The 18,473-nt window shown below is 31.9% G+C and overlaps 1 protein-coding gene and 1 non-coding gene across 2 annotated transcripts; one reads left to right on the forward strand and one right to left on the reverse strand.

Annotated features, from left to right (window-relative positions):
* Positions 1-2,899: 2,899 nt before the first annotated feature.
* On the reverse strand, positions 2,900-2,971 carry TRNAP-UGG (transfer RNA proline (anticodon UGG)). Its single transcript has one exon. It is a non-coding gene; the product is annotated as a tRNA-Pro (tRNA).
* A 4,478-nt stretch (positions 2,972-7,449) lies between these two features.
* Positions 7,450-16,705, forward strand: LOC142545790 (protease Do-like 2, chloroplastic). The gene is made up of 21 exons (XM_075653171.1): positions 7,450-7,719; positions 8,205-8,330; positions 8,622-8,672; positions 9,523-9,596; positions 9,799-9,862; positions 10,297-10,341; positions 10,509-10,616; positions 11,222-11,299; positions 11,950-12,016; positions 12,280-12,338; positions 12,557-12,656; positions 13,548-13,627; positions 13,767-13,823; positions 14,570-14,673; positions 14,993-15,080; positions 15,181-15,266; positions 15,348-15,372; positions 15,497-15,568; positions 15,862-15,912; positions 16,112-16,172; positions 16,280-16,705. The coding sequence occupies exons 1-21, from the start codon at positions 7,543-7,545 to the stop codon at positions 16,531-16,533; spliced, it is 1,827 nt and encodes a 608-aa protein (XP_075509286.1). The 5' UTR covers positions 7,450-7,542; the 3' UTR covers positions 16,534-16,705.
* The last annotated feature ends 1,768 nt before the right edge of the window (positions 16,706-18,473 follow it).

Raw genomic sequence — 18,473 nt, forward strand, 5'->3', positions numbered from 1 at the left:
CGAAAATTTGACGATATAATGAATAAAATTAAGAACAAGAACCAAATACACACATATTTTTCTTAAATTGATAAAATGAAGTTGGCTCTTTCCCATGATTGAGGTTGGCGCTTTGGTATCATGACAACAAATATTTATGAGTGTCTTGACGGTGTTCTCAAGGGTTCTCGTCGGCTTCCGATTATAACAATAGTTAAAATAACTTTCCAATGACGCGCGGAATATTTTATTGACCGCATCACAAGATGTCAACATATGATCCAGAATAACCAATATTGGTCTGACTATGTTCCATAAATATGATAAATGGTCAGATCCAACGAACATAGTGTAAGTCGCATCGAGATAAGAGCTAAGCAGGCAACCGTGAAAATCGGGGGGCATCCAGGGCGAGGTAAACATGTCCAAGTTGCCACAATAACAACACATGAATGCTCTTGTGGAAAATGGAAAATATTCAGAATTTTTTAGTCTCGTGCAAATTATACGACAAAAGCGCTTTGGATTAGATTCTATGTTTGTGCAGCCATGGTTCTAGATGAGAGAATACGTAATCATATATGAAGGAAGATTTCATGCATTTCAAGATGATCACTATTAGGATACACCACCATTCGAGCTACACCCAATCCAGTCCGACGTCAAAGACGAAGATAAGAGAGGAATTGAATGACCAGAATTTGAAATGAGATGGACCAACCCACCATTCGAGAAAAACAATGCCTTCAATGAGAAAATGAATCAAGATATTAGCAGTTTATGTTACCGTAAAATATATTACCGTATAATTTATTTTTAGAAGCATACAAGTAAAGCTACCACTTTAATATTGACAACATACAACTATAATAAAAAAAAACAGTAAAATAGAATTTAATATTGGAGACATGCAATTAATACAAATAAAATGCAACATAGTCGAATGAAATTACATAAAACTAGCACACAATAGCAATAAAATTAGAAAACTAAATTTAACTACAAACACCCTTCAGTTCCACATTTAGGCCGGCGTTTTACTCGTTTTCCTTCATCATACCACAATCACCTGAAACTTCATTATTCATATTTTTTCGTTCATATTTTCTTCGCTTAGAATATTCGCCATTCATATTTTCTTCTTCCTCTTATGTGTCTTTTTTATTCACATTTTCTTCATCTGAATCTTCATCATTCATATTGCCTCTAAGTTGGTTGTTTTAGGTTCTCATACATCATATCTCCGAATATCAATTGGGAAGGGAATATGTGACATGTTATAATTTGGGTTCATTCTATTCGTGTTCCATCCATATCCACCTATAAGCATATCTGTTAAAGAAGGAATACACGGCTCATTTGAAGTTTGGAAACCATGATTCCCGTCCATGTAAACTGGTTATAATGACACATGGTAATCTGTAGTGTGAGAAGTTCCGCCTCCTTAGCAAACTTCAGTGTGGCTGAGACGACTCTTCAAAATTACGTGAGCGCGAGGTGGTTCTTGATTACGATGAGGATGAGATATGTCTTGAAATCGATGCAGCTCGTATGTTCTATCAAGCATTACACAAAGCCTCTAGCCAATTTTTATAGTTTATGTAATAGCAGACTCCAATGTCTCACGAGGTTGATCTTGTAACAAAAGTCCATGAAACCAACTCTTCAAAACTTCAACATCTTGAAAAATAATTAAAATAATCATAATTAAATGAATAAACATTTAAAATATTGTAATTTAAATTTGAAAAACAAGTATGTTATAATAAACTTATCATATGCCGAATAAATCCACAATTTTGATCTCCTCGGCCTAACGAATAAGATAATATGGCGAATAAATCAACAATCTGTCAACAAAGCTAAAATAACCAACTTATTTCCCATAAATTACTAAGTTGAATTTATTTACTAAAAATCCAAATTATCGATTTGATTATCAAAACTTCGTCTCAATATTCTAAATCTTTCACCAAGTTTCACAATATATCCAACAATATTCTATTTCACAAATTAAATCCAATTTAGTGGTCTTATAGATATGTATAGGTGAATTCTATAATTTCCAAAATAATCTCACAATTAATTCAATACTAATTTATAACTTGACAATAAACTATTTTAACTAATATCTTCATTAATTTAATATATTAATTTATGACGAACTAATTACAACAACATATAAAATAAATATAAACTTTAAAAAATATTTTTACATAAAGAAATATAAAATGAAAACTAATATATGATTAATGACAATTTTTAACATAATAAATAAAGGCAAAAATTTGTGTGAGACGGTCTCACGAGTCGTATTTTATGAGACATATCTCTTATTTGGGTGTCATCCATGAAAAATATTACTTTTTATTGTAAATATCGGTAGAGTTGACCCGTCTCACAGATAAAGATTCGTGAGACCGTATCACAAGAGACCTACTCATAAATAAAATCACTTCAATTTCATTACATCACATTATAAATTTAACAAATTATATAAAAAAAAACATATTTGGAAAATGTATGTTCTCGTAAGGATAACATAATAACAAATTTTAATAATATAATAAAAATTGAGAGAATAATTGTTAAATAGAAGCAGACGCGATGATATTATAACAAAATTTAAAAATAATAATAATCTTGAAATAAAAATAGACATAACGAAATCTCGAGATCTTTCAAATGATCATTATGTCAAATATTTACTCGTTTATTTGTGCTAATTGAAAGAGCAATCCACTAATTATTTTGAGAAGTGATGAATGTTTCGGTTATGATATATAGGCAAGAAAGACAATCACTGCATAATTATTATTATCAATTAATAAAATAAGCTCAAGGGAAATGTACACGTCATCAACCTGTAGCGAAAAATGATTGGTTGGAGAGAAAATCCAAGACATATTTGGGCAAAAATGGGGCATTCCGAGAATCGAACTCGGGACCTCTCGCACCCAAAGCGAGAATCATACCACTAGACCAAATGCCCAATTTATTGGTGGTCCTCGTTTTATTAATTAATAAATTAGTTATTTTTGTCATGATCGTCAAGAAATATGGTTTGAACAAGGGTTTATAACTTATGGAATCTGTGGTTGACAATACAGTCGAGATATTTTCATTAACACATACATACTTTATAAATTTCTAGCGATCGAGGCACACGCGTTAAGTGTAATATAATATGAGACATTTGAAATGTTGTTTAATCAATTTATAAAATAAATATTAGACACTTGTAATTTGATATGAATATTATAATATGATATAAATTATATATATAAATTGATGCAAGTTCTAAAATTTCATTACTTTGAAACTTAGAAAATTTATTGATGATTGAAACTGAATACCTAATAAATAGATAATAAATAAAATATTCACCATCACTTTGAATTATATTTTTATCATCTCATTTTCAGTCATTGTTCAAAAATTTATGTAACATATTCACTTTGCACTCAACCAAAATCTAACTAAAATGTGATTTGCTCGATCTTCAGGAAGCATTTAGAGCTGCAAGAGTAACATCTACAAATTGCTAAAAAATTCTTCTATTACATTAAAATAATATTGAAAATTCATAATATGTAATGTAGTACTGTTATTATATCATCATCATTGACAAATCTTATTTTTATTGTTAACATAAGAAAACAAACAAATCAAGAAATGTAAGTGAATGTCATTTTTTTTTTTTTTTTAAGTAAGTTACATATGTACTTGATCAATGTTTTTTTCTTCTATTTTCTTTTTTGTTGCTATGTCTTTTTACAAAATTACCGAAAAATTTAATATAATAAAACTAAAATAAATGTTGTACATGAAACATTTAGAAAATTTTAAAAAGTATATGTTGTCATGCCTTCGTTATATCACATGCTTCAATCCAACTAATTCTCTTTGCACCGTAAAAAAGTTAACAAAATACCTTTTAACATTTTCAATGTTAAATAAGAAAAAACATACAATGTGTAACGAATTTCTTTACGTAAGACTCTTAAGTTTTCAAAAAATTCTTAAAATCAAACATTTAAAGTCATATGTGTTCATCCCGATTGTGATTTTCCAACCCAAATCAATAATCTGTGTCCTAATAGGCTACAAATTTAGTAAAGTTAATGTTAGATATTGGTATTTATAGGAAAACTACATTATATATGTGAAACGCAAATAAAACAACATTTGATCAAAATATACTATATGCAGTTGGACATTCTACGACAATTCATTTCTTTGGTATTTTTCAATAACATCCACTTGTACAATCTGGATATCTTTTGTTTTGCCGGAATTGAAATACATCAAAAGGTTTAAATATTGACATGCGTCCAAAATAAAGTAACAATTTATATGAATATTTGAATAAAACTATTTATTTTACAATATAGGAAAAAAAATCATAACATCTCACAATTATTGCTACGTTTGCAACAAACTTTTGACATTGCTACATTTGCAATATTTATATTACATAATATAATATTATCTCACCCACATTTTGATATTTTCTAAACTATAGGTGGGAGGGCTCAAACATGAGCCGCTTACAGGGCAAAGTGTGTTAAACTACTTAAGCCAAAGGTCGGTCTCATATCTTACCCACTTAATAATAATAAGTTTGATATTGTTACATTTGCAATAAGAATTCCGGAAACAATATAGAATTTTTTTGAATTCGGTTAGGAATAAAATTGAGCATAGAAAGCAAGAATCAACATAAAGAAGGAAATAAACATTTTTTTTGGAAAAAATCATTATAAAACACTAAAGGCATGAATGAAAAAATAATAGATGTAATTTTGAATCTTACCTGATTTTTCACTGGAGAAGAATTCCATAAATTGGATAGTTTGATATTTGAATATTTGTTTTGGAATATGATGTAGTAGTTATCATACTGCAATAATTCTTGGTAATTAGCAATGGGGAAGGATTTGCACAAAGTAAGATTTTCAAGTTGATGAAGAAAGACATTCATGAGCACGGGTGAGACGGTCTCATTGGCGTGCATCCAGTAGGAATTGAACCTACGAATTCGCACTAAAGTCTATATAGCTCAGTTAGTAGAGCAACTTGTTTACAGGTGTGCTAAGAACAATTGAGGAGAGTGAAAAATATAATTTAAAAAGAATAAAATATATGAATATATTCGGTAAAATGGAATGCTAATTGTATTTGAAATGTAAAATTTGAAATAATGTGGATGCAAGCAAACGAAGATAATGATGGGAAAGGGTAATTGGATGTAGCAGTTAAGAATAAAAATCTGAAGATATATGTACGAATATGATTAAAACACTAAGATTTAAAATTAAATCGTTAAAATAAATATAAAATTATCCATGATTTAACATTTAAATTGAATAAGAAAAAAATCGGAAGAGATGAGAATAAATATGGAAAATAAAATCAAAAGTGCACATGTGGTTTAAAATTTAAAACAATGGAGATGAAAAAAAACAATTCTCAATAAATGGAAGCTTTCATATAAATTTTTTCTGGCCATACACCATAATACATCTTTCTTGATTCAAAGAATTGAAATGTAGGCATGGAAATCAATCCAAAAGAGGCAAAGAGATGAAGGTTTATCCCATTGGAAGAAATTAGAATACATCTAACAAATAGGGTAAGCCGATGTTCGGAGATGGAAGAGGAACCGAATGAAGTTCAATATTTTTACGTTTACCACATCAATTCTATGTTATCATGCTAATATGAGTTTTAGATCCATGACCTAATAGAAACTTACAGCATAATCATTATGATCGTATGCGTTGGGCAGCCACGTGGTCCTTCACCTTTTTTCTGTTTTCCCAAAATATTCGCAACAACATTTTTTGTGATTCATAAATTAATGTAATAAATCAACTCAGTATTTAACATCAATTTTTCAGATTTGTAGTTCTGTGTTAATGATTTATCAGAAAGCTATGAATAAATTTTGAAAAAGAGAACAATTATTAATAAAAAAAAAAAACACCACAAAAGCAACTTCCTCAATTAAAAAAATTGAACCACAAAAACCTAAAAGCATATTCATGCATCAAAAAAATCCAATATACAGAAAGTAGAAACCGAAAACAAACTTTAAACCAACAATCAACATGAACCCGATGCATTGTGAGATCATTAGACAGTTACTCGAAGCCGTGTCTTTTGATGTAGAGTTGAGTGCAAAGATTTCGAACAAATATTCAACAAACAATCACATGATATACGCTCAAACTCCAGCTATAGCAGAGAAACAAATTGTTAGCAATCCCTTACCACTTTCCCGAGGATAAATATGACAAAGATAACAATTCTTAATTTAAAAACAAAAAATCATAAAATTAGCTTCTTCAATCGAAAAAATTCAAACTTTTCTGAAAGTAAAACTTCCTGTTGAGCTAAATAATTGGACATATGAATACGAATACAACTGCATATCCTATATGCATTTTCACATTTTCTCCACTATAGTAACTAAGCTAACAGAAAATGTATATCAACTAACATAATGAACACATGTAGTACAACTCTGTTAAAGTCAAACAATAAAGGAGGGTTTTCCCGTCTCTCTTCCGAGGAGAAAAGGTCTGTTTCCTTCATGGTCTCAAAAAAAAATGAATATATAGAAATTAGAAAAACCAAAGCAAATAGTAATAACGATGTAAAAAATAAACAGATATCTTGAGAGTAAAAATTTTGAGTCCTTCTCTTTTGTGAAAGATTTGGAATCTAGAGCCCAATGTGCAAAAAGTGAGTGGTAAGATTTTGAAAAAAGAACCCGGAGTGCAAGGGAAGCGAATCTCTGAGAACCGAGAGAAATTGGAAAAGAAATCGTTTTTCCTGAGAACTGATAAGTTTGGGAGAAAACTACTTATTTGAGACGTGGAATGAGAAACATGACGTGTGTTAATTGAGTCGTGGAATGAGAACGGATGAATTATGAGAAATTTGAAATATTATTGTTAAGAAAAGGGTAAAGAAAAGGAGAAAAATTGGTGTCCTCGAATAATAGTTTTTACGGACCTCTCAACTATTATTTTTATTAACATATCCAGATTTTATAAAAAATATTTAAATATCATATTTTATATTAATTTATTAAGTTTAATTTATTAAATAAAATATTTAAATGTAAGTGTTTGTTTTAATAATTATATATAATAATAAAATGCTAAAATTTTATTATAAATCACTGTGACTCAATGGAGAGTTTTTATTATCTAAATATTAAGTTACAACTTCAATTTTTACATTGTGTGTTTTTTTTAAATTCATATATCAAAATGACATTGTCATTTCTTACTATTTTTTACAATTATATTTTGATTTTTATTTAAATATATTAAATAAATTATACAAAATATTATAAAAACACACATAAGTTGCAACACTAAAAATTTATTAAACTTCTATTATTTCTATTTTAATATATAATAATAATAATAATAATAACGTTAAAAAAAGGCAGAGGATAAGGTAATATACCCAAAAACTCTCCCCTTCCCCCCCTTTTATTGAACTTTCCATTCCACAAAAACTCAGCTGCATTGCTGTTATTTTTACATGGCAATCGCAGCCGCTAACTGGTGGTTCTCCGCTTCGATTGCTTGCGCCGACTCCCGTCACTCGTCCAACCTCTTGTGCACTTCGCGCAGACCTTACACATATTGCGTTTCCGAGTCTTCTGAAGCTCGGGTCGAAGGAGCATCTAAGAAATACAAGAGGAGATTCGTCAATGAGGTACTCTGGTTTATTGTTTCTTTTGTTTTAGCGATCTTCGTTAATTGGATGAAAGGTGTCGATTCTGGAAATTTATTTAGTGTTCGCGTGTTGGGATCGTGGATCGCTTATGAAGAGAGTTGCAGGGAATAGTTGATACATATTTACTCTCTTTGGAAAAGATGGCTTCTTGCACTAGGTTTTTGAAGTAATGCTTCAGCAAGAAAACAAACAGCACTAGCCTGTTAAGATTCTTTTGGTATCCTGTATTTGAAAACATTATTTGAAAGCCCAGTTGAACAAGCTACGGAGAAAGAGTTATATTAATCGAAGATGCGCCAATACATCTTTGCTCGTTTACTTTCTTGCAAGAGAATACTTATTGAATTCAGTGTAGTAACCTAAAGCAAAAGGACTACTAAGCTTACGAAGCACTATAATTACTAGTTCATGCTTTTATAGTTTTGATATCACACAAAAGTTTCAACAGAGATCAACATATTCAGGATAATACATTTTGGAAGTCAGACGGTAGAGGTAGTCAGAATAAAACCGGACTGTCAGCATTTAAATCAATTGGTGTACCGAAGAAAGGGAACAAGGGAATTCCGGTTGACTCGAAGGAACAGCAGGTACATATACGCGGTGCCCAATTCCTCATTCCTTATGAAATCTCAATCATGTACAACTCACATATATGGCATTTAATCCCTATATTGTCTTGACAAATTTATTGTTTTTTTCATTGAGAGAAATATGAGGCTATGCATGGAACCTGAAAATCACAAGTTTGACATCAAAAAGGAATAGCTAAATGTAGGATTTAGTCAAAACTGTTCAGTAATTTGCATGCACATTATTTGAAGGATTATTGGCTAAGTTGATAATTAAGTTCCTTAAAATTAATCAGTTATAAGTTTTAGGTAGAGGCTGACAATCTTCAAGACGCTGCTTTCCTTAATGCTGTTGTGAAGGTAAGTACGTCATCTATTTAAATGTTCTGAATACAACTTTTGGTTCGGGTTCTCTATCTGGTTTTCATGGAGTTGCTGTTCAGTTTCTCTCTTGTTGTTTTTCTTATGAGGGAACATACTTTTTCTACATTCATCCCACCTTGTTCTTTCAGGTTTAATCTTTATACATAGCCATAGAGCCTATGGTCTAAACCTCGATCCAAACATTCATACAATTTACTATTTACAATCTACCTTTCAAGTGTTTTTCTGCAACGTGACTAGTTAAACTGATTTCTCTGTGATTTTATAGATAAAAGATTGATTTTTCGATAACTTTTCTGTTAGTTTATAATTTATCTCTGATTTTAGCAGCTTGTTAGGACCAATGTTTCTAATATACGGCAGCAGTTGTCTTCCCTACAAAATGCTCTTCTCGACAATCACATTTTACCTTGTAGATAGATGAATCATTAAAATAAGTGTTGTAGTCCAACACGACTAAGTGATGTCTCTTACCAATAATTGCTTTCAGGATGAATTGTAGTAACATACATTATACTTTTTCTTTGTTTTGTGCTAAAAAAGTGTTCTTTGTTTCATGAAGCTTGCTTAGTGTTGTTAATTTTTTTTATTGCTCAACGGGGTTAATAACTTGTCAATGTTGTCGGAAGATATATAGTTGTACAACTCAAAGTCTATTCCAATGGCCGTGCTTACAAATTAATTTCCTTTTTCAGTATTTACTTGTTAGCGTCCCTGCAAACAACAAATTTATCAATATTCTAAATCATGTCGTGATTTTCGTGCTTAATTATTGGGATATCATCCCTTTTACAGGTATTTTTTATTCCTCTTTGCCTCTGTGTAGGTTTATTGTACTCACACTGCACCAGACTATTCCCTTCCATGGCAGAAACAAAGACAGTATACGAGTACCGGAAGGCATGTCTGAGTAACATTTGTCATGTCTTTTTTCCAAAAAATGTGACTTTTACATCTCCTTCGTTTGCACTAGCACCTTTTTTTGTGTCTAACTGGTTTGGTGCTTAGTTTTCTTGAAATTAACTAAAATTCAATTCTGCAGAGTGATTAATTTTTATTTCACTTTTAAATTCATTATGATAGTTTTTATTCTATTACGCAGTGCCTTCATGATCGGGGAAGGAATGCTTTTGACAAATGCACATTGTGTCGAACATGATACACAGGTAATATCTGAAGCTTCTCCGCTTTAACACATTTCTCACTAGGAGAATTTCACAGTACATATGGGCTTGATGCATTAAAAGTGAAATGAATAGCCCGTGCATCATATACCTAGAAACAATTCGTCATTCAAACATTTCAAATTCGTCAAATTTAAAACAAGTTTTGTTTCAAAACAGCTTCTTCATTCTATTTGATGCTTTCTGTTTAGATTTGTTTTGCTCGTTCTCTCTAGCATATTGTATACTTTGGCTTCTAAATTTGTTCTTGAAGGTCTTTTGCTGTGATTGTGTTTCAGGTTTGCGTGTCATTTTGTGTTTGTATTCTCTGGCTGCAATTTAGATGCTGGGGATTTTTATTATGTACATCATCATGTCCTTAGCTGCACCAGAGGTGTGTTATAGTTATTTGATGGGTACTTTTGATCTGATTGCAGGTCAAAGTAAAGAGAAGGGGGGATGATACGAAATATGTTGCCAAGGTATCTTCTTTAGAATTTAGTTATCCACAGCTGTTATGAACTTTTTTTTATGCTTCGACTGATAAAGCCATTAAAAAGTATGATCGCTAATACAAACTATATGTACCTTAGCCTATAATTCAATTTGATTATGCCATTTACTCTCTGATCAAATTTTATTATTGTAGGTTCTGGCAAGGGGTTTAGAATGTGACATTGCTCTGATTTCAGTTGAGAGCAAAGAATTTTGGGAAGGATCTGAGCCCCTTCATTTTGGGCGCTTGCCTAATTTGCAGGTTCAGTTGATCGTATTTCTCTATCTATGACTAGTATTCCTTGTTTTTTCACCTGCTCTTTGTCATGAAAATAAGAATTTCAAATTTTCATCAATTTCAACTCTCGGTTTTGAAGGTTTTTCATTTTTGATGCTATCCGCATCATGCTCAAGAGTGTTACTTCTATAAAGTGTGATACTGAAGTAATTTCATTTCATGTTTCCTGTATTGAATATTCTGTCGATCATAATTCTGTTGATAAACTTCATGAATAAAATTTACGAGAGCTTCAAAGTTGGCATTTGAATGATAATATATTCCTTCTGTTGGATGGATTCCATCCCTTCATAACTGATGGATTGTCTTTTCTGTCAGGTGTTTAATTGTGAATCAATGTTACATTCTTTGTTCTTCACCATTGTGGGACTCGTTAAGTTGAGAAACCAAAAGGAATTGAATATTTGAATTGATACATCATATATTACACGTTCCAGTATATCACATGCATATTTGATGAACTTCCAAGTACATATGGGATTACATCTGTCCGTTTTAATGTAACCATAAAGGACAACTTCAGCACCTGTCCTTGCACAGCTTCATTACTTTCCCTATCAAATTTGCAGGATTCAGTGACTGTTGTAGGATATCCACTAGGAGGAGATACTATATCAGTGTCGAAGGGTGTGGTATCAAGAATTGAGGTTTGTTCCCTCTATCAACATCTCAGATCATATATTTTTGACCAAAATTTTTCATTTCATTATTAAGGATTTTGATTCCTTGGCCTACATCCAAAATGTAACTTTAGTTTTATTCTAGAAAGTGATATTGCTTTCTCTCTCTTTTTTGGGTGATGAATTGTTATTATGAATTCGATACAAAAAAATTCATTTTGTTTATTTACTGATAGACAAAAAATTTAAATGTCAAAGTCTTTTTTATTGTCAAGATGATAGAAAAAAGTGTATCTTGATGTTGCAAACTTGGTGGAAATTTGAGGTGAAAGTGTCTCTCTCTCTTGCAGGACCAATGACTAAATAATCATTGCACTGTTCCATATCTTGTGAGGATCTTATGATAAATTTTGACTGGGGCGTAATTGTTCATTTTTCAAGCTTCTATCTTTGGCAAACATTTACATCAGTTTTTAACTGTAACAACTTTCTCCACTAATGACCAAAGCAATGGCTTATTCACTATTATATTCTATCAGTTTACTTATTTGCATGTCAAATTTTCTGTTTCGATGAGAAAAATGGAACTGCAGTTATAATGTTACTTAATTGTCTTGGGTCTTGTACTTATATTTTAGGGCTTGCGATTTTTGTTTATTGTTATCATACATCTTCAGGTTACATCGTATGCTCATGGATCTTCTGAGTTACTTGGCATTCAAATTGATGCTGCCATAAATCCTGGTAAGTGTATATTTTAAAATTAGAAGTTGTTCTTTTCCAAGGGTAGCAAATTTATTGTTGGTCAGATGTGCCCCGTATATTCCAATTCGCTTTTATAAACTCAACTCTTGTTTTTGGTTCTTATTTATTTCATTATTTGATTATGGCTTTATATTTCTTTGGTTTCTTATAGCTAAAAATATGAATATTTATTTCTCTATTTTTGCCTTATCCCAGCCATGTACTCCGTCATTGCTTTTGCTAATTAATAATTCATTATTTAGGTAATAGTGGCGGCCCCGCATTCAATGACCAAGGGGAGTGCATTGGAGTGGCATTTCAGGTTTAATTAGATTTGACTGTGAAAATACATTGACTTTAGAGTTAGATGTTAGCCTTCCATATTTATCAGCTTTGCTGTGGGAATTATCCTTTTCGCAATACTTTTTCTCAGTTATCATTGTGCAGACTTTATGTCATGACTTTAAAGTGCACCATGGTCATAGTTATGTAACAGTGGTTTGCTTATAAAATCATATTCTCAGAGGACCTTACCTTTAGGTATACAGATCCGATGAGGCTGAGAATATTGGCTACGTTATTCCTAGTACGGTTGTATCTCATTTTCTTGAAGACTACGAAAGGAATGGGAAATACACTGGTGAGGATTCATCCTCGTGAAATCACCTTTTCATGTTAATGTGTCACTTTTGGTGTTGTTGATGTTTCTCGGCTTTTATAAGAAGTTTATTATGATGTATGTGAGAGAGTTTTTCAAGCTACCTGTTACCTCTTTCAAATGTTTGAGGTACATTCTGGGATACTTTTATATACCAAGTTTGCTAGACATTTCTTTGAGAGGAAACCATCATTATTCATACTCAAAACAGTTGCTTTATTCATACGTATTTCGTCTAGGTATATGTGCTTTTTTAATCATTAAGGTGAGCCTGTTACCTCGTATTTGCAAAAGCATAATTGTCAAGATCTCAATCCTGATTGTTGGACGTCAGGATTGTTAGATTTTGCATGTTCATGCTCTCCCAAGAAAACAATTTGAATATTTTGGTGAAAGAAATTAATAGTAAAATAAAGGCATGAAACAAAAAATTACCTCTTTCTACATGTCTTTTCAAGTAGAAGAAAAGTTCACATAACCCTTTGAGTCATCAGTCATGTACATGCAAATTGGTTAGGGGTGAACTTAGCCATGTTTTCGTACTTCATCACATGGGTGATGGGGCCATTCTTCAGAAATTTGAGTTACTATTGTATGGGTATTAGGCTTGCGGATAATTGGGCTAATTTTCTTCCCACGAGGCCTTGAAGTTATGTCCTTTCTAGAATTATTCCTAAAAGATGTGGCACTCAGAAAATATAAAGGCAATTTAACTCATTTTATATCTATTTATTTTTACAATCTACTTATATTCAGTTTTGTCGTTTGTTTATATAGAGTACTCTCTCTTTTGTAAGCTTGTCGCAAAACGAAGTGTGTTAGTTTCTGTTACTTGTGATAAATTGTAAACAAATACCTTTGCATAAATGTCAGGTTTCCCTTCTCTTGGAGTGCTGTTGCAGAAATTGGAGAACCCAGCTTTGAGGGCATGCTTAAACGTACCCTCCAATGAGGTCTGCCATTTTCTTGTGAACTAGAAGGAAACATAGATTTGTGTGTACTTGTGCAGAAGTTTGTTTTCAAGATTTACATGGATACAGAAAAGCTTCAAATATGGTTTTTCTGATAACCGACAAACCGTTTGTCTTTCAGGGTGTACTTGTGCGGAAAGTTGAGCCAACCTCCGATGCTAATAATGTGTTGAAGGAGGTATATCTACCTTCGTAAGTCTTATAGGGCTTTCTGTTTATCTTTTCTATATTTATGGGTTTACTTCAAATTATTATTTACCTTGCTACGCCCTCACCCAAGTTACTTCGATCTTGTTGTCCATGCTTTGTTTGTTTACTCCATTTCATTCAACATCTGATATACTAATTTTTTTATGTGACTGATGAACTTTTCCACCTTTTGTATTGATTCCTTTCTTGTCTTCCTATGTGCTTCAAATCAATTATTGATGTTTTCAATTAGATTGTGAAGCTGACAGTTTAAGTTTTGGTCTTTCAAATCCTCCACTGCATTTACTGGTTTCCTGGAAATAAAATGTTGAGAATTTCCTGATAAAAGGAGCAGCTGCATTCTTTAAAACAAATTTGATTGTTTATTGCCAAAAAACACACTGAATTATGTACCCTAGTTCATGTTAGCTTACTTGATTTGTGGGAATTTAAAAAATAAGAACCGACAGATTTCTGGAAAACTCAATTATCACATTAAAAATTTAAGTTAAATTAAAATTTTCAGTGTTTAGCGAAAAAGGTTGGTCGTTGGTCATATTTTTAGCGGATTTTAAAACACAAACAAATCCATGGAAAAAATTAGATAAATGGGGTTTAAGAGCTAGTCATGTTGTCACGTTATAACCTTGTCTATTGTCTACTATCAGTATCAAACAGTATGAACTATAGCTATGCTGCACATCAAATAACATTTGTTTCCTGTTTTTCTTCCAGGGGGATGTCATTGTAAGCTTCAACAATGTTTCTGTTGGATGTGAAGGGACAGTACCATTCCGGTCAACAGGGCGTATAGCATTTCGTTATCTTATTAGTCAAAAGTAAGGTTACCTCGAGTAGGAAGTCGATTTCATATTTCTCATCATGAAGTTGATCTTTGTCCACTTTGTACTTCAATTGAAAAAAGAATATCAATTTTACATCCCAAGCTGCATAATCCTTTTCCAACAATATATGCTTGTCTGTAACATAGATGTTTTGTCTATGTTTCCGGTATTATTCTTGTAAGATGATGGTTCTATAATTTTATAACTGACTATCTCCCCTTAAACTTAGAAGTCAAGTCTAAATTGATTATCTGCAAGTACGTTTGAGTTTCTATAACATGAGTCTTGTTGATCTAATATCATACTTCGTTAGGTTTACGGGTGATGTTGCAGAGCTTGGAATTATTAGGGGAGGAAAATCAATGAAAGTTCAAGTAGTTTTAAATCCACGAGTTCATTTGGTAATTGTTTTTTTTTTATGGTGGCTGGGTTGACTGTTACCTTTTATACTGATAAAATCTCTGATACTAATTTATTCTTTTCGATTATTTTTACTTGAAGGTTCCTTGCCACATTGATGGAGGCCAGCCTTCATATTTAATTGTTGCTGGTTTGGTGTTTACTCCTCTTTCAGAACCTCTGATCGGGTAGCTTTCTGAGATTTGTTCATTTCTGAGATTTGCAAGTGTATGACAAGTTTATATTGTTGATATGTGTGTTTTTTACAGAGAAGAATGCGAAGATAGCATTGGGGTATTTTATCTTCTTCTTTCCTTCTGTTATTCTTGTGTCAACATGGAAAACATTATCATGTATTTCTTGAGTTTTACGGTTGATTAGCTTCTTCTTATTTTCATTACCTTCTTCTTATGTTCAGTTGAAATTGTTAACAAAAGCACGATACTCTATGGCAAGATTTGAAGGAGAACAGATCGTAATATTATCACAGGTATGTACATAGCTGTGAGTCTTCCCTCATTCAAGAATTTTGTTCTTTTATTTCCAAACCCTTTGACATCACTCCTGGACACGTGTGGACAGCCGTTTAATTGGTTTAAACAAAATTTGAACCCTCCACCACTTGTCATCTTTGAACCCCATCGAGGATCAAAATGAGAGTTTTTGAAGAAAATCAAGGATTATTGAACACCTTTTTGTAACAAATAGTTATATTCTTCACAGTTTTAATTCCTGTGTGCGGCATTTTGTGGCTTACTATTTGTTTTGTTGTATTTTGTTCAGGTATTGGCAAATGAAGTAAACGTAGGATATGAAGAGATGAGCAACGAGCAGGCAAGTAAAAAATACCCATACTTGAAATGCATATGAGTGCATCTGTACGGGGGAATGGAATTGGGAATTTTGGTTATGGATGACAAAAAGTTTAGCGAAAAATTCCATATGGGATCTACCCCCTTGTGCGTGTGCGTGTGCATGCTACGCTTACCATGATTTCTGAATTTCAACTAAACTTAAGTAGGGTCAATGACAGGTTTTGAAGTTAAATGGCACGCGGATCAGAAATATTCACCACTTGGCTCATCTAGTTGATTGTAAGTCCTACTAGATGTAGAATTTTCTTAAAAATGACCTGAATTGCTATTAGACTCCGCCGTCACGGTCTACTAAATTTTTGAGTATGTATGTACTCGTTGATCAGCTTGCAAGGACAAATATTTAATCTTTGAATTTGAAGACAACTTTTTGGTTGTTTTGGAGAGAGAGCAAGCTTTAGGTTCATCAACCAGCATTCTCAAAGGTTATGGAATTCCATCCGAAAGATCAGAAGATCTATCAGAACCTTATTTAGGCTCCATCGAACCACAAAGAGATGCTATAACCGATCAAAATGAGTATGGTGACATTCCCGTCTCAAATTCGGATATTGGTTTTGATGGTCTTCTTTGGTCTTAAAATTCAGTCTTTTTCTTACATTTTGTTCGTGATGATTTATCAGTGTTCCTTTTCTTTTAAAGAAAATTTTGTCAGAAATTAGTCTTGTTGTATTAGTGATTGTAGAGAATAAAGTCTGTAACTGTAATTCTTTGTGATTTATAGGAAATGAAATCTAGTCGCTTTTGCTTGTCGTATGTGGGGCCGCCGAGGTATTTTCGTTATTGTAAGTGTAGAATCTTGAAAGTTTCAGACAAGAAGATCATGAACATTATTTAGACATTACCAACCACGTCAATTTGAACTAACTATTAAGCAAACACCACCATTTAAAGTCAAGAACTCTAAAATTTAAAATTAAAGATTATAAATTGTGAAATTAAAAAAAGAAATTAAAAACCAAGAACTAACTGCTCGCCTCAGGATTATCTATGTCCAGCTTGTGAAATCGTCTCAAAAATTTTGATCGGCTCAAAAGAATAATAAACTGAGCGGCCTCTTTTACTTGATTCTTGACGTCCACATCGATATTTTTCTTTTTTAGTTTTGGAATATTTGTTACAATTGAGTTTGGACCTAAGATCTTATCATAAACTTGATATTTTTGTGTTAGATTAGCTGCAATTCACTGACAAGTCCATCTTCATTTTTGCTGAGACTAAAATGCTGATAAACAATTGTGTATAACCAATGAATCCTACTAGACAAGAGTATGAATAAGCACCTTAGCTGGAATTTAATGGTTAATCGAGCACGATACAAAAATCACCTTATAAGATCTCTATTGTTATATAAACCTTTTAAATTTTGCATGTAAGGTCGTATATTTCTATCTGCTATCGATTTCAACTTATTGATTATTTAAGATCTATTAAAAATCGGTCAAATACTTTACATGTTTCTAGCTATTCACGTGGTCTTCAAACATATGATTCCCTGCGCCCGAAAGAAAGAACTTGTAGATCCTGAAGTGAACCAAAAAGGTTACAGCAATGATGAGATATTCAATTAAAGGATGGATGAAATATGAATTTCTAAAGGTAATGCCAAATTTAGTGTTATTAGAATCCAATATGGATTTGGACAGTTTCTTATGGGTGAACTCTTGACCAATGATCATGAATTTGATTCCACACAATACCGAAAAACTTTTCATACAAATTTTATCAAGTGTGATTTATCTGACCAACAGTTGTGGACGTCATAAAAAAGACAAAAACTTGTGTGAGACGATCTCACATGTGATAATTTGTGAGACAGATATCTTATTTGGGTTATCCTTAAAAAATATATTACTTTTTATGCTAAGAGTATTACTTTTTATTGTGAATATCGATAGGATTGACCCGCCTCACAGATAAAGATTCGTTAGACCATCTCACAAGAAAATTATTCCATAAAAAAATGGATTTGAACCCATTTGCAACTTTCAGTTGGTGGTCCTTGTTGTATGTTGGAAACGATAACTAATCGAATGAAGCCCAATCATTCGAATTTAAGGGCAGAGGACCACTCTAGTGTGTGATGAAAATGAAAGGTAAACGGATCATGATCACTCATCGTTATCCATTAAATTTATCCTAGAAAATTTTTAAACCTGTTAAAATCTCCTATCCCATCACGGTTCCAAAATCCATGTTCTTAGTTCCCGGATCTGGTTCTGGTCCTGGTCCTTGTCCTGGATTCGAAGATTTCAATTATAGTAAAAGGCGAAATAAGAACCAAACGTTAGAATGAGATTTTAATATAAGTTTGAGTCGATTCAAACTTAAATTTTTTCCCCAAATTTTAACTTGATAATTATTCAATAATTTGGTTATAATATTATAAATATTTAATTATTTTTATTTAAAATAAACAAGTAATTTTTTTTATGTAAAATAAAAAATAATTGTTTTATTTAAAATAAAAAAAATTGTTGAATTTAACTTATGTAAATTAGTTTAAATCTATACTATTTT

This window comes from Primulina tabacum, chromosome 1 (genome assembly GCF_025594145.1).
Source record: "Primulina tabacum isolate GXHZ01 chromosome 1, ASM2559414v2, whole genome shotgun sequence".
Classification (NCBI taxonomy): domain Eukaryota; kingdom Viridiplantae; phylum Streptophyta; class Magnoliopsida; order Lamiales; family Gesneriaceae; genus Primulina; species Primulina tabacum.